This window comes from Microtus ochrogaster, linkage group LG2 (assembly GCF_000317375.1).
Source record: "Microtus ochrogaster isolate Prairie Vole_2 linkage group LG2, MicOch1.0, whole genome shotgun sequence".
Lineage (NCBI taxonomy): Eukaryota > Metazoa > Chordata > Mammalia > Rodentia > Cricetidae > Microtus > Microtus ochrogaster.
In genome coordinates, this window is record NC_022028.1 from 46,795,462 (window position 1) to 46,812,109 (window position 16,648).

General features: G+C 49.7%; 1 protein-coding gene across 10 annotated transcripts in view; it reads right to left on the minus strand.

Moving 5' to 3' along the window:
- Positions 1 to 3,023: 3,023 nt before the first annotated feature.
- Positions 3,024 to 16,648, minus strand: part of Pcbp3 (poly(rC) binding protein 3) — a 183,206-nt gene continuing 169,581 nt past the window's right edge. For 4 of the 10 annotated variants that reach the window (XM_005360234.3, XM_026785590.1, XM_026785591.1 and 1 more), the window contains 5 exons: positions 10,490 to 10,568; positions 9,769 to 9,828; positions 7,641 to 7,693; positions 4,243 to 4,412; positions 3,024 to 3,660 (listed from right to left, as the gene is read on the minus strand). In XM_005360234.3, the coding sequence (XP_005360291.1) occupies positions 3,624 to 3,660; positions 4,243 to 4,412; positions 7,641 to 7,693; positions 9,769 to 9,828; positions 10,490 to 10,568 (399 nt within the window). In that variant the 3' untranslated portion in view covers positions 3,024 to 3,623. The remainder of the gene's footprint in view (positions 3,661 to 4,242; positions 4,413 to 7,640; positions 7,694 to 9,768; positions 9,829 to 10,489; positions 10,569 to 16,648) is intronic. The other 6 variants (XM_013351246.2, XM_013351247.2, XM_026785593.1 and 3 more) reach the window with 3 other exon arrangements.

Below are 16,648 nucleotides of genomic sequence, written 5' to 3' on the forward strand. Positions count from 1 at the left end.
CTTCTGTTTCTATTGTGTGAAACAATTTGAGGAGTATTGGTGTTAGCTCTTTTTAGAAATTCTGTGCTGTAACCATATGCTGAGCATTTTTTTTCCTTTTGGTTGGGAGATTTTTGATGACTGTTTCTATTTCCTTAGCAATTATAGGTTTATTTATTTTGCTTACCTGGTTTTAATTTAATTTTGGTATTTGGCGCTTATCTAGAAAATTGTCCATTTCCTTTAGGTTTTCCATATCTGTTATGTTCTCCTTTTCATTTCTGATTTTGTTAATTTGGATATTCTCTCTCTGCCTTTTGGTTAGTTTGGATAAAGGTTTTATCTATTTTTTTTTGTTTTTGTTTTGAAGAACCAGGTCTTTGTCTCATTGATTTTTTTTTGTATTATTTTCTTTGTTTTTATTTTATTGATTTCAGCTCTCAATTTTATTTCCTGTAGTATAGTCCTCCTGGGTGAATTTGCTTATTTTTGTTCTAGAGCTTTCAGGTGTTCTGTTAATTTGCTAGTAAGGGATTTTTTCCAGCTTTTTTTTTTTTATGTAGGCATTTAGTGCTATGAACTTTCCTCTTAGCACTACTTCCATTGTGTCCCATAAGTTTGAGTATGATGTGTGGTCATTTTCATTGAATTTTAGGAAATCTTTAATTTCTTCCTTCCTTCCTCCCTTCCTCCCTCCCTTCCTTGACCCAGTGGTGATTCAGCTGAGCACTGTTCAGTTTTCAGGAGTTTATGGTCTTTCTGCAATTAGTGTTGCTATTGAATTCTAACTTTAAGCCATGATGATCTGATAAGACACAGGGGGTTATTCCTTTTATTTATTTATTTTTTTGTATCTGTTGAGATTTGCTTTGTTACTAAGTACGTGGTTGATTCTAGAGAAGAATCCTTGAGGTGCAGGGAAGAAGGTATATTCTTTTGTGTTTGGGTGAAATGGTTTATAGATGTCTGTTAAACCCATTTGAGTCAGAACATCTGTTACTTCCTTTTTTCTCTATTATGTTTCTGTCTGGCAGACCTGTCCAGTGGTGAGAGTGGGGCGTTGAAGTCTCCCACTATTGGCGTGTGGGGCTTGATGTGTGATTTAAGCTTTAGTAATGTTTATTTTACAATGAGGGTTCCTTATAAACATAGATGTTTAGTATTGAGCCTTCATCTTGATGGATTTTTCCTGTGATGAATATGAAATGTTCTTCTTTAGCTCTTTTGATTAATTTTAGTTTCAAGTTTATTTTGTTAGGTATTAGGATGGCTACACCAGCTTCTTAGGTCCATTTGATTGGAAAATCTTTTCTCAACCCTTTACTCTGAGGTAATATCTGTCTTTGTAGTTGAGGTATGTTTCTTGTATGCAACAGAATAATGGATTCTATTTTTGTATCCAATCAATCTGTTAGCCTGTGTCTTTTTATAGGTGAATTGAGTCTATTGAAATTAAGGGATATTAATGACCAGAAATTGCTAGTTCCTATTATTTTTGCTTTTGTTGTTGTTGTTGGTTTTGTGTGTGAATTTTTCTTTGGAGTTTGCTGGTGAGGGATTACCTACTTCCTGTCTTTTTGTGGTTGTAGTTAACTCTCTTTGGATGGAGTTTTCCTACTAGTGCTTTCTGTAGGGCTGGATTTGTGGATAGGTATTGATTAAATCTGTTTTTTTTTCCCACGGAATATTTTTTTGTCTTCATCTGTTGATTGAAAGCTTTGCTGGATAAAGTAACCTGTGCTGGCATCCATGGTCTCTTAATGTCTGCATAACGCCTGACCAGGACCTTCTGGTTTTCATTGTTTCCATTGAGAAGTCAGATGTAACTCTGATAGGTCTGCCTTTATATGTTACTTGGTCTTTTTCCTTTGCAGCTCTTAATATTCCTTCTTTATTCTGTATGTGTAGTGTTTTGATTATTATGTGGCAAGGGGGACTCTTTTTTGGCCCAGTCTATTTGGTGTTCTGTAAGCTTCTTGTATTTTCATAGGAATGTCCTACCCACGTGCTCTTCTACCTGATCCCTTCTCTGTAGGTGCATGCGCAGCTATGTATCAATTCACCCGGTGTCCCGTCACCTTTGGGGCCTCCCATGGATCCCATCTGATCCTGCACTTCGACACCCGTGCTGTTTGGGTTTTTCTTTTTAACCTCACGCACACAGTAGCTATTATATTTTATGGTACTCATGGCTGACAGGCCATCTGCTGCCTCTAGGGGTGGGCTTGTGCCCTTTGGGTCCTTGTCATCTCTCAGACCCCGTATCTGAGAGGTGTTGAACGTGTGAAGCGGGATTGAATCTCAGCCCTAACTCGCTGGGTGTGAAGAGTGGCCAGGGTGCTAGGCTCACACTTGCTGCTACACCGTGCACCATCCACAGCAGAAGGCAGGTTGTATCTAGACAGCTGCGTCAGGAATTCCTGTCTAAAATACAGGGCTTGGGCCTGAGGCACACCTGGCTTTGTCTGCCCGGCAGACAGGAGGGAGCTTTTCCTGCTGGGATGGTTGCTGCATACCCCAGCATCCCAGAGTAGGTTACTGTACCCATGGATGAGGACAGGTTCCTGGGCAGATGGCATATGCTGGACAGCTGAGTCTCAAGAAGAAACTGCAGAGTAACTCTCTGGGCCTGAGCTGGTGTCTACCAGGGCCTTCTTGCCAGAAACTCCAAGATCAGAGGTGGGGATGGATACCAGAGCCCTTGGATCTAGGCCAGGGGCCACACCAAGCCGCATTCCCTGGGAAGTTCCCACCTCTGTCCTGGCCCTCTGAGTGCATCAGTAAGAGAAGGGAGGAGAGCGGCCTTGGTTCTAAGCGGCAGCAGTGTAGAAGCAAGGCCCCTTGTATGGTGGAAGACTGTGTGGCTGGTGCCCTGGCAGGTCAGACGTAGGTAGTCTCCATGCTGGGCAGCTTTACAGGTTGGAACCTGGCACTCTAGGACCTGGGCAAGAGAACCCAAATCTTCTGACTCTCAGGCTGGATACTGGTGTATCTCATGGGTGGGCATGGGCATTGAGGATAAGGGAGTAGAGAGAAGCCAGAGCCACGGGGGAAGAACACGACATTTATTGAACTCTGATGGGGGGAGATGAACTTTCTGGCAAGTCCTTGTTCTTAGTCATCTTGGAAGACATATGGGGGCCATGAGTGCCCCCTCCCCGAGATATCCCAGTAAAGCAAAGGTCCCACCCGCCCTCTGGCACTCTGCTTTGCTCCATAGACACCCCCAAGTCCCTCCTCTTCCAAATGCTCCCTGCGTACAACCTAGGGTAGGAATGAATCCGTAGACCAGCTGAGAGAGGAGGGTCTCTAAGAACAAGGGGCAGCAGGACATAGGAAGTGCTGTTAGAGCATCAAACCAACTTTTAAACAGACAGTCACATGAATACTGAGGAATAAATCTCTGAAACATCACATTTGGGAATACGTTGAGCATTAAAGTAAAGAGTTGCATGCCAATGCGTGAAGGCTACACTAACACGGAGCGCACAGGGCCTGAGTGGGCAGACACGTACTACCGTCTGTTTGTAAAGAAACGCTCTATTCATATCTGCAAGGAAGGACAGGCGGTCTGTACAGTGTGCCGGCTGGTGAGGCTGCAGGCTGGAGCCATCCGATGTGTGGAATGGAGGATCTTGGGTACGTTAGAGTGCACCCATCCCGGTGACCTCAGACGTCAGCCTGGAATAGACAAAGGCACAAGAGACACACCATAGACTTATGAGATGGGACAGTGGGGGAGGGCACCGCTCCATTTCCAGGTCACCATTTAGGGGCCATGGGCGCCACACCTGTGGAGCTTTACCTGTCCCTGTGCTTGTCATTCAGTCCTGCTGGGAGAGTTGGGGTCCTGCCAGGCTGGAGCACTGGCCCAGGGGCTAAGCACCAGCCTGCCTCTAGGGGTGAGGGTGGGCTCCAGACTTTTAAGCAGGGGCTTCACGGCCGTCATAGGAGCTGTGCGTGGGTAGGACCCTGAGCAGTTTGAGGATGGTAGTTTATAGTGGATCTAGGGCAGGTGAGGCAGGAGCTCGGCATTTTCCTAAGTCCTACTCCAGACTTACTACAAGTCTGTCAGCACCTCTTGCCTGAGGCAGACAGGCACAGCCTTCTAGCTCCCTGTTGGAGAACAGAGTGGCCCGTGAGTCTGGAGTCTGACTCTATCATATGCCTCCCCACATGCCTGGACTTTACAGGATCAGCAAGGGCTGCAGGCCACAGTTAGCGAGGACCTGTGGAGGGCCCCGAAGCCTACAAATCACTCACCTAGCGTTGATGAGATACTGGGCAAGGCTGATGTTGGCTGGGGTCCCTGTGATGGTAATCTGACGCTCTGACGACCCTTCAGTGGCGTTGGCGATTTTGATCTGCGCTCCAGACATCTGCCGGATTTCATTGATTTTGGTGCCCTGGCGTCCAATTATGCAGCCTATAAGCTAGAAGAAACGATGGAGGAATCTCTTAGAGAGCAGCCCAGAACGTCCCTTTCATGGCATCCCTAAGAGCCCTGCGGGAACACCCAAGGGGACAGGCTCCAGCTCTGCCTATGAACTCAGTGCTGTGGAAGAAATAGGCACTGCAAAGCCCTGAGACTGGTCCCTGGGACAACACAAGAGAGGGCCTGGCTCTGCCTGTTGACAGTCTTATCACCTCTGCTCAGTGTCCCGCTGGAAAAAGTCCATATAACACGACAATGGTCACCACCCCACTGGCTCCTCTATTTGGTCAGAAGTAACTTGAAGACAGACGATGCAGACTGCATTGGAAATCCCACACCAGCTCTGGTGTAGGCTTCTGGGGGTACCCTCACAGGGAGAACGGGTCTACAGGAAGAGGGAGCACCACAGACACTAAGGAGCACCTCACGGTCATTGTTGCTGAAACCTATCTTTGATGCTCTCAGATGAAGCAGAGTACAATTCTGGTATCTGCTTGGTGAAGTGTTTACTGGGTACAGACCTGTGGTCAAGGAAGTCATCAGGAGTGAGGGCCATCTCTAAGGCAGCTCAGGGACGAGCGTGCCTCTCAGTCTACCCTGTCCCATGGTGGAGGCATCCTGGACCCCAGGAAAGACTGCAGAGGAGCCGGATGAGGCCCTCAACTTCCGTCACTGATTAAACAGAATTCCCACATCCAGACGCCCGCACTGTGTGCTCTGGGGTAAGGAAAAGGACACTGGATGGACAGGCCTGAGAGCCGGGGCTGCAGCCAGTCGGTACCTCAGGTCCCAGTGGTTCTGTTGCACCTGGCTGTCTGGACCCCGGCCTGAGGACTGGACACAAGCTGTTTAATGCAGTGAGGTGTCAGGCAGAAGGTTGGGCTGGGCAGAGAGGTACAGGAAGAGAGTCTGCTCCAGGGCCTGCACAATGGGTACCACTGTTCTGCTCACGGTTAAGGCAGTCTGCTGGTTGACAATCTCACTCACTGAGCTGTGAAGGGGGTTTCTTTATGAACAGAGTGAAACCCCTGTTCCAGGGAAACCTGAGCTGTTCAGCATCTTGTCATGTCCTTGTATCTCTTGGCCCCACCGGGTCCTCATTTTCCCAGTCCCCCCCACTGCTCCCCTCTCTGGGCTCTGCCCACAGCCTGCCCCTGTTCCTAGTGTCTGTGTCAATTCTTCCAAGGGTGCTTGCTCCTGTGGCAGGGAGGGCTTCCTGACCTGCACACAACCATGGCTCAACTAACCTGCCTACCCGTGCTCTCTTCTGTGGCAGAAAAGCTATGGGGCTCTTCTGTGACCAAGGCTAGGTCAGGTAAGGTAGCCGCGGGTAGGAGAGTGGCTCCTGTGCTGAGGCCGCATGTCTCTAAAAGGTACACCATGGGGATGCGTGCCCTTCACCCCCACCCCCAGCTGCTCCGTGATCAGCTCTCCTCTCTGGTGTCACTCAGGTGTGGGTGACTCTTGTCAACCCCACAGCACAGATCTTATTACACTGCTGTCTTCATTCCAACCTGCACTGGAGGATGCTGACCGTCCTAGCCCCAGATGACCCTTCCCTTCCCTTCCCTTTCCCATCAGGATTTGTACCCTCTTCTTTACACCTTGGTGTGTTTCATGGGTGGCTCACCCTCCTGGGTTCACACCTCAAAATCCCGAGGTGTCCTGTGGCCTGTGCTCTAAACCTCTCTCCTTCCTTCATGCTGGGAGTTCTGGAATGGAACCCACCTGGATCCCAACACAGACACTGGTGGGCACTGCTCTTATGGGTATGGGAGGTGGCTGGTGCTGCTTGTGAGACTCCCTTAGGCTGGCTGAGGAGAGGCCGCCAGCTGGTAGTATCAAGGTGCTCTTCCACTCAGCCTCGCTGGGACCCCACCGACACACAGCCCCAAGCTCATGCTATTCCCACCCATTTTCTTCTCATTGCCTATTTAAAGAAAGCTATAGGAACGTGCTAAAGCAGGAGAGGTTCCGTAACTGTAATCCCCATCCAACTCCCAGCCACTGTGCCAACACTGACTGGCCCCCTCCTCTCACAGCCGTGTGGGAATCCTAGCTTCCTTTCCCAGTAAAATACTCCAGGCAAGTGAGTCACTCACCAGGGATAGGCCTGAGCTTTACGGAATGCTGTAGGGCAGTTAGTTGGCTCTGCAGTGGCCTTTAGGAACGAATTCTGGGCCTGGTAATCTAGAGGCCTGGGCTTCAGCCTCTGAAGGCCTGCATGGACCTGAGAGGACAGATACACCACCATCTGTGTCTTTCTGCGGATGGGGTGAGGACACAGATGGACACTGGCCTGACTCACTGTGACCAGGAGAGAGACACAAACTGTCAGGATAATCATGTTTCTTTCCTCCTGCCCATGACTGTGGTGGCCATCAAGTGTGGACTATTGGCTCTGGGAGACTGCATCTTTGCCTGTAGCCTAGACCTTTCTGGAAAGGTCTGGGTGAGCAGGAACCATCTATGCCATAGATCCTATGGCCTTCCTGGGTGGGGTGAAAGGTAGGCTCTGAGGACACTGCTTAAGGAGCAGCTCCCTCCCTACAAAGACTTCTGGGATGATCCTGGGCCTCTGCGACCAGCCAGCCTAGTGTAATTGGTGAACCCTAGGTCCTGGTGAGAGACTGTCTCAAAACAAAGTAGCTTAGGGCAGAGATAGCGTAAATACTGTACAAGTTGGAACGGGGATAACCCTGCATGGCTCACACAGAGACTGTCCCTTCTGCTATGCTGGCAGCTACTCTCAAAGACATGGACTCTCCTTCGCTGGTCTCACTGTTTGGGGGTGATCCATTTTTTTTGGAGACTGCTCCCACTTCCCCAGGCCCCTGCTCAGCCTGGGAGGACAATGTGTGCTGCCAGCAGCCCTGAGACCACAGCGTGTGGTGTTCCTGAGGGTAAACTGAGGGAGACAACCTGTGACATTCAACCACCTTCGTGTCCCAGAGAACTCAAACCTCCAGTGCGAGTCATAGCGCTCCAGAACATTCCTGGACCACCCCACTCTCCAGGTCCCTACGCCAGGCTGCTGCTGCTGTTACCACAGATGCCCAGCCTAGCCCTGGTGCCAACTTCTGAGTCCCCATGCTGTGCCTGGGGCTCTTTTGTTGTCTGAATCTTTCATGGACATTCTATCAGTTTAAGGTGGCGAAGGAAGGGCTTGAGAGTTGTCCCTGGGACAGTCTTTGTGAGGACAGAAGGGTGCAGGGGGCATACTCACATCATTGGGAATGGTGAGCTCATGAGTGCTGGCCGGGGGGCTGGCATCCAGACCTGGGCACACCAAGGGAACAAGGTTAGGCTGAAGGGAAACAGCTGATTGCCATATCCAGACCTGTCCATATTTCCCTGGGCTGGCTGAGGTAAAGACCAGCACCACCCAAGGATCCAGGCTCAGGTGTAACCCAACCTCCAGAGTTCCAGCTTCTCTCAGAAGAAACTTGCACACCTTGAACACACAGCCTGGCAGGCCCTGAGCTAAAAAGAGGGCAGCCATCACACTTCAGGCCCTCACAGGCAACATGGGCCACATTGACATGTAATGCTTATCCTCCCTGTGTTCAGGGAGACTGTGGGTGCTGTGCCCCACTCTGCTCTCCCGAGATTCCATATGGTTCTGCTGCAGGTATTGTTAACTGCTCGACACAGTTCTCACCAAAGGCCACTGCACATGGTTAATCCCAGGTTTCACCTTTGCGAGTCTCATTACGTCTCCAGATAACAGGCGACTTCTCACAGTCCATGCGCTAATTCTCTCCTGCCTCAGTCACGTGACAACACACTCCAGGGGCTGCCACAGGGGAAGGTGCAATGGCTATACCTCTGGGCCAGCACATCTGTACACAGCCACTCTATTTCAACAACAGACAGCTCAGGCCTGCACATTCCAGAGCTGATCTCTTGCCTCTAGGCTCAGCAAAGATCCAACATGGGACGGGAGGTCCAGACCCCAGACTCTGTCCTTTCCAGATGGCCAGTTCTACCCACACCCCTTCAGAGTGCCCCAGAACCCAGGTCCTCTCTTCACTCTGTGCTCTTACTGTCCTGCCTCTTCCCTGGATCTTCAGTACCATATCCGTATAGGCAGGATTCCCCCACAACAACCCAGCAAGCCCCTCATTCTCCCGGCTCCTGCTCTGGCCTTGCTCCACTCCCCGGGTGGATGACCTCCTCACTGTCTTGTCTCACATGGTTAGTGGCTCCTGCCAGAGCATGACCCCAACGGCAGGCGGCAAGCAGTCAGGCCCAGGTGGAAGTGCTCAACAAACTGATTCATCCCAACTTTGCAGTTCTGTTTACAAGTGAAGTCTGGAGTTTCTATCCCCTTTCTTCTAATAAGTTTTTAACACAATTATTTGGCTATTTAGGAGCCTATACACATTCCAGGAGCAGAGACCTGTAAAATGTCATTTGAAAGGGTTCCCTAGGACTCTCAGAAAGCTGAGCAGGAGTTCCTGGGGCAGCAGGGTATAACTGTTGGATTTGACACTCGACTGAGTGAAGAGCGAGAATCCTTTTCTAGTGACACCAACGTCAAGAGGGTAGATAAGGGCTTGTCTGTCCACTTAAAGCCATTACTGGGGACAAGGTTTCCGAGCCAGCTGCATTTCACCACACAGCTAATGGCTGTCTCAGCACACACCCTTCCTGTGGCTGCCATGTGAGTGCACGTTCACGCACATGAACTTGTGCTGCACGTCTCAAGGGCTTTGGTCAAGTTGTCCCATCAAAGCACGGTGGCAGCCAGGAGGCTGCAGCATTGGCTGTGTGTACCCATGGTGGCTCACGAGTATAACGTGTATGGCATTTCCCTCCTAGGACCCAGAGAACACTCAGCTCCAGCCTATCGCCTTTCCCGAGGCTGTGCCTCAGTCTCCAGACACCAGACACCCTGCAGTGTCCCGGGAGCAGGCATTTAAATGAAAGCCAGAAGAAGGTGTAGACACAGCCAGCCCAGACCCATCCTCTAAGTCTGTGCCTATCTCCATGGAAACTCATCTTGGAAATGCACATAGCATCCCGTGGCCCCCACAGTCATGCTCTCAGTACACACTGCACAGCTGGAGAGCAAGTGGCAACTCAGAACGGTTCTCCTCATGTTAACGGTTCTCCTCAGGCCACCTGCACTCTGTGCGTGCTCAGACCCACCGGTCACCAACAATCAACAGTTCCATCACCACCTGGCTCCTGAGTGGTCCCCATGGCTCAGTCCACAGCCTGTGCCCCTGGAAATTGTCTATTGCTAGCCGACTTGGGTGGGTGCTAGACACTCAGATGTCATGGATGTGGGTACCCTTGTCCTCTACATGTCCCCTGGCCTGCTGCCCCAGTTCTGTGGTCTGCTTTACCTGACGACTGGCCCATCAGATTTTGAGCTTCTTCGGAGGAGTGTAAAGGCAGCTTTTCTCCTGGAGAGCAAAGAAGAGAGAGGTTTAATGTTTTGCCCTCAAGGAGAGAAGCAAGGTCCCTTCAACTAGGAAAGCTCAAAATATGATTGGAGCATGCACAGCCGACGTGCGTGGCCAGTGTTTTCACTGGCCATAGCCACCAGGTGGCTCTGCTTCTGGGAGAGGGACAGACACCCTGCTGCAGATGCCCAGGCAGGCTGTGGCCAGCCTCTCTGATCACTTCACCACAGGCCTGAGTGCAGGCTAGCTTCTGTCCGTGCTATCCTAGGCAGGGCTGCACCGACTAAGGCTGGGGTCACTCCTGCTTTCAGAATGTAGATCTGGGAAAAAGATGTGCTCCAAGCGTGGCTAGGTAGAAGCCTTTGTAGGAAAAGCCACCTGGGGATGGACTGTGGGTGACACAGAGCCCAGCAACGCACATAAGACCTCAAAGGGCAAGAACACGGAAGGAAACCGGGGAGTGGTAAAGTCATCCACAATGGAGGACGGACTGACCCGCCCGGCCTCAGCTGTGTGCAGCCCACTGTGCTAACACTGCAAGATTCAGCATTCAGAGCTTGGCCAGCACCTGTGCTACGCGCTGCACTGAATAGCGCTCAGAAAGAGAAAGCGAGTCCCCAGGTGAGAAGAGAAGGTCAGAAAAGGGCAGCTGGGTACGTACCGGGGAAAGCGGGGTTGGTCTGTCCGAGGGGAGGAAAGGGGGTTTGCTGCATGGCCAACTGGTGGAGCTTGGTCAACTGCTGGGGGTAGGAGGGACACGAGAGCTAAGAAGGTTATTGTCATCGAGTACAAGTCACACCAAGTTAAAAATGGCAGTCACAGAACTTTGCACAGAGAGGTTCAGAGGGGCCATGCGGACACATGGCAGACACTGCAGCAGGACGCAAGGACTTGGCCTGGGGGGAACCAATGGGCCTGGCTGCCAGCAGCCAAGAAACTGAATGAGCTGTGCCTTTCCCTTACCAGGCTAGTGAGGAGGGGAGGGGCCAGGGCCCGTGGGGCTCTGAGAGGAAGGTCTGAAGGACACAGAGCAGGGCCAGCTGGGCTCCTAAGAAACTAGCACATTCTTAAACCTTGCCACGGTTCCAACTTCCTGCTAGCCTTCACTCACCTCCTGGCCAACAGGCCTCACTTTAACACAATGTTCATGTGTAGAGTCGGGAAGGAGGGCTAGGGAACAGCAAGGAGAGCTCCCCGCCTGCCCTGTAATCCCCTTCTCAATTTATGTGGGGGACAGGGCACAAGTGATAGATGCAGAGGCCCCTGAGGACGAGGCTCTCCATGGAGGCAGCGCTGATCCTGCTCCCCACTGTCCCATAGGCCACGTCTCTGCTCCCACCAGCCACGCAGCTTCACAAATAGAGCTTGTTCATTTTCTTTGAGCCCCACTCTCAAATTAACAAAGAACATCAGAAAACATACTCTGAGCAGAGGAGCAGGCTAGGATGGACGTCGGCTCTGAACCACACTGACCTTTTGAGAATCTAGGGCACTGGTACAGAGGGTGTGGGCTTCCAGTGGGATGGGGCCCAGCAGGCAGAACAGCATACCTACAGGGAAGGCTGGCCGTTCTCCTCCAACGGGTCCCAGCAAGGCTGTATGTCAACTAGTGGGGTTCTGGAGTCTGGCCTGGATTGTGGCTGCCTCCATCAGGGGACAGAGCTGTGGGACACTGACAGAGGCACTAAGGCCAGGGAGTGGGCACCTGGGCACAGGGCTGTTTGTGCCTCTGTTTTGGTGCCTGGTGAATGAGGGTCCTGTGCTGCTGTCACAGGATGAAGTGGCTGGTCTAGATGTCTCAAGGAGCTTTCCTTCCTGCACTAGCTTCCTAGGTGTAAGGTACCCTCAAGTTTAGACTAGTGCCCCGTGAAGACGGGGGATGGCCTCGGCCTGGCCCTTCCTGATGGCCAGTGGAGTCCATGTTGACCTACAGGATGGCTTCTGGGGTGCTTGCTGGCTGGTCGTCCCTTTCCTGATTCTGGAAGCTGGGTGTCTGTGGCTTCTGGGTGACATCTCTGAAACAGAACTTTGGTGCATAAACACAAGGCTTTATGGTATTAGCATCTGTAAAAGCCACTTTGGCCCGGGATACTCATTCTTTCCCGTGTCTGACCTCCCCAGAAACATGGCAGGATGGGCGATCCTAATTGCAGCTCCACTCGCTTTAGACGTGCCTGGCTTCTTGGGCTACACAGGGGAGACCTGGCTGCATCCTGAACTTGGCCTGCATCTGTGTCTGTTCTGACTCTACAGAAGTGGGCACACCAAGCTGCTAGAGTGGCTTGGCAGAAGGCAGAAGAACATGTCCATAAGTCCTGTTACCAGGCCATATCTCAAGACTAACACTGTGCCTCCAGGTGGGATGGGAGGCTCCACAGGGAAGGGCCTGAGGGACTCAAGACCCTGTCTACTCCACCTTGAAGCCTTGGTGAAGGCAGCATTTCTGATACACACCACAGAAAGGTACCCTAGAAAGTACAGCCCTGTTTGGATCTGCAAGTGTGTTAGTGTGGATGCCTGCAGGCCTAGCGGGTTTTAGCAGCTATACTCCAATCATATCCACTGTTTCTAAACTTCTGTGTCCATTGGCTGCGATGTTGCACCCCTGAGGATAGAGCTATCTTCATCTGCCTGAGTTCCCAGAGACTAAGGAGCAATGGATGGTTCAAGATGGCAGGGGCAGTGGAATATCGAACAGGGCATGTAGGCAAAGTGCCAAGGGAACGAGGCTGATGGATCTAACATGGAGCAGCTGTGCACAGACTCCAGGCCTTGGCTCTTTCATCTGGTTACGCAGCAGTTTGTGGGCTGCGGCCATGCATCAGCAAGGGCTAGTAGTCACCATGAGTTTTCAAGGATTTTCAGTTGCCCATATGCACTATGCTTTTGTCGCCTGCTGGTCTCAGGGTGGGCTTCAGAGTCCACTGACTACAGGGTACAGGCAAACCAAACCATAGGACCTATAAAGCTGGCTTTGCTCATATCCAGACTGATGTTCAGAGGCTTAGAGTCTCTAACTTCTCCCCCATTGCCATAGATCTTCTTATATATATGGCCACACTAGCAAGCAAATGCAGCGACGTCATAGGGACAGGATTAGCCAGTGTGTGAAGGGCCTCGGTGGGCATCTGCTGAGGTAGCACCTGTGAGAGTGGAGCGTAGACAAGATCCTCTTCTTGGCACGGCTCTGTTCTCATCAGGCTACCTTACAACTCAATTTCCACAACTGTGGGAAGGATTCAGTGCTGAGAGCTCTCCCACTTTTGCTTTTTGATAGTTATGTCACATAAAAAGATCAGTTTGGGGCAGCAAGCCAGTGACTAACAAAGTTGCCCAAACCCTTAGGGGCCCCAGAGGTCATCAATGAATCCCAGGTGCCAGATACTGAGTAACAAGATCTAGATTTTCACTACTGATTTTGGTTTTGCTTTGATCTGGTTCTTTTTCTAGCCCAGTTCTTCCCTTTGGATTAAGAAGTAATGTACTTTTTTTTTTTAAAACATTTTATTTTATAGGGGACCACAGAGACTTTGTATTAAAAAAAAGACTCAACTTTTAAATTGTTGAAAATTTTAAAGATTGTAAGACTTTTAAAAGTTGTAATGTATTCTATTTTTGATATTAATGTGAGATCTTGGGGACAAATGAGAAAGGGAAGGTTATGGCTGAGTGGTGATATTTTTGTGTGTTAAGCTGACAAGGAGTAGCTTGTTGGTTAGCTTTGATTATCAACTTGACACAGCCCAAAGTTACCGGTGAGAAGGGAATCTCAACTGAGGAGCTGTCCAGATTGAACTGGTCGGTGGCCATATCTATAAGAGATTGTTTTGATTGAAGGCTGATGTGGGAGGGCCTGGGCATGGGGCAGCACCATCTCTGGGCAGATAGGACTGGGCTATACAGGAAAGGTAGTTGAACATGAGCCAGTAAGCAGCTTTCTAACACGGTTCCTACTTCAGTCCCTTCCCCGATTTTTCTCACTGATGGATTGTGAACAGGAAATGTAAGCTGAATAAACCCTTTCCTCCAAATTATTGAGGAGGGACATATAAGAAGGAGCAAGAAAGGAAAGACAGGCATCAAGCAGACAGAAAAGAGGCAAGATGTCACAGTGTAGGAACTCCTATGGCTCTTCCCACTTTAAGGGCTTAAGTCTGCAGCTCAGTGAATCACGAGGAAATGAAGGCAGTGAGCCAACTACTCGGGCAGAGGCGCCTACTAATCTGTACTTCATTGCATCGTGGGGAATAGCTGTGTTTTCTGCCCAATTTTCCAAAAGGGTCAGTTGGTGCTGACTCGATACTGCACAGACCTCTCCAATGTTCCTTTCAAGAGAAGCTGACATATCAACACTGCCAGCTCTGGCCTGGGTTTGTACTTTCTCTAGGAAGCCCTTCCCTCACCAGAGAACAACAGACAGATATTTTCCTATGTATTTTTTTTTTTCTAAACGCGCTACCCTTTCCCCTTGTGGAGTTCTTGATGCATGAGGTTTTCAGGAAGAACCAGCGTTGGATGACTCACCGTTGGGCACTATTTGTAGACAGTCCCTTCTCTTGGGAGTGCAGTGAAAGCTGGGCAGGACAGGCCTCTTCACCTAGCACCTCCAGACCATGTGCTGCCTAGAGATCAACAGACCAGGCTAGCTCCCAATGTCTCCTTGGACCCAAACTGCACTGTGCCCATTACTGTCACCCTACAGTAAATCTTTGTATTTATAAAGGCAATCCCTTTATCACGTTCCTTAATGAGACCTTCAGGATTTTAGGCCTATGTTCATTCATGCAACTTTGAAATCAATATAATTTCATTAAAAGGTCTTTTGGGGGGGTCTGGATTTTCACTGCACTTGTACGTCATCCTGGGAAGAACTGGTACCTTTGAAATTATGACCGACTCCATCTCTTCACTTTGTGGGAACTTTTGTTTGGACGGTTCAAAAGACAGGGTTTTGCTTCATTGGTTCGGTTTGGCTTAGCTTTTTGAGACAGGGTTTCTCTGTTTACCCTTGGATGTTCTGGAACTTACTCTGTAAACCAGGCTGGCCTTGAACTCGGGGATCTGCCTGTCTCTGCCTCCAGAGTGCTGGGCAACAAAGGCAGATTTTGTTGTTGTCTGGTCAGTTGGTTGGTTTTGTTTTAGGCAGTCTCATTCTGTAGCCATAGCTGTCCTGGAACTCACTGTGTAGACCAGGCTAGCCTTGAAATCACACAGACCTGCCTGCCTTCCCCTCCAAAGTCACCTTTCCTTATCAGTTTCACACTTAGTGTTTTACATTAAGAGTATGACCTATATGATTCCAAATTCTGAAATCTGCTTCATGGTCGGGTACGTGATCAAATTTTGCAAATACTTCTTGGGATTCTACAGTTGTGTTGGCATGACATTCAGCATGGCAATCATATCAGGACAACATACTTGAGAGGGAAATATGTCACTCCTGGGGAGGGGAAGACGCTGCAGTTCCTCTGTGGTGTTTATCAGACTCTCCAGGTTTCTTTTGGTGGACACTTCCTTAGTATTGCTCTCTACTCTTCAATTATGGGGCTTCTCATCCTTTGAGCACGTCTCTTGAAAGAACACAAATGAAATTTCTCCAGTTTTATACTTATCTATTTACCTTAAAAATTATATAGTCTGACAGCCTTTGGGTTTTTTTTTTTAAACTGGAATTTTAAGTTCTTTTATTTTCTGCCATTTTATTTGATACTTTTAACTGTTCTACTGTTCTACTTTTCCAGGGATTTTCTTGTCTTTCACTTTTCAACGTTTGGAGTGCTTGCTCCTCATCATTTTCTTTTCTTCTACCAGTGTTAGGCAACTTACTCCTTTTCTGTTAGTGATCACTTTCAATTTTTAATTCGGCATAGGCAGTTAAGTTTTAACCCCATCTTAACCTCTAGCCACTAGAATCCACTGGGATGGCACAGTGACCCAGCTCTGGTCACTCGAGTCCAGTGGGATGGCACAGTGACCCAGCTCTGGTCACTCGAGTCCAGTGGGACGGCACAGTGACCCAGCCGTTGTCTTACTTCCCTCACCCACATCCTGATCTAGTATGTGCTTCTCTCCTTGTACCTGGTACTGAGGACTGGGCCTGGGCCTTGGCCTTATGCGTGCTAAGCAACACTCTACGTGCTCAGCATGTGTGCTCTGGTATCTCTACACGTTCAGTTCTGCTGCGCTAACCTAGCAGTCTAACCTAGCAGTTAGAAAGCACTAACAGGAGGACACTCATTCTGTAGATCTGTGTTTCTCAAATGCCGGCTGCTCTCTCTGCTCACCACCAGCTTCCTCCTGAGTTGCCCCTTCTCTTCCCTGAATGGCATACATCAGGAGGCTATGGCTGTGGTCCCGTGGCTTCTGTTTTTCTACAAATGGCTGCACTGAAGTCCTTCCCCCGAGACAGACTTTAGGATGGTAGCACTTCCTGCTACTATGCCATCTCTGGTGAGAAGCCGACTGCATTTCTCGCTGCTGTTCCTTTGCTATGTTCTTTCACTTGTCTCTGGGGTTTGACTTTGGCCTTTAGGTTAACACATACTTTTCATTTATTTATAGAAGAGGTTATTTCTGTTTATCCTTTTGAAGTTTGCTGGGACAGCTAACTGTGAGGATTGGCTTCTTGGACTGATTCTAGAGACTTCTGGGGCATCCCTCTCCATCCTGGTGTCTTCTGGGCTCTAATGTCTACACAGGACCAGATCCGTTCCCCTTAACGGTGTCTTCTGGGCTCTAATGGCTGCACAGGATCAGATTGTCTTCTGGGCTCTAATGGCTACACAGGACCAGATCGTCCTTCTTCACGGTGTTTTCTGGG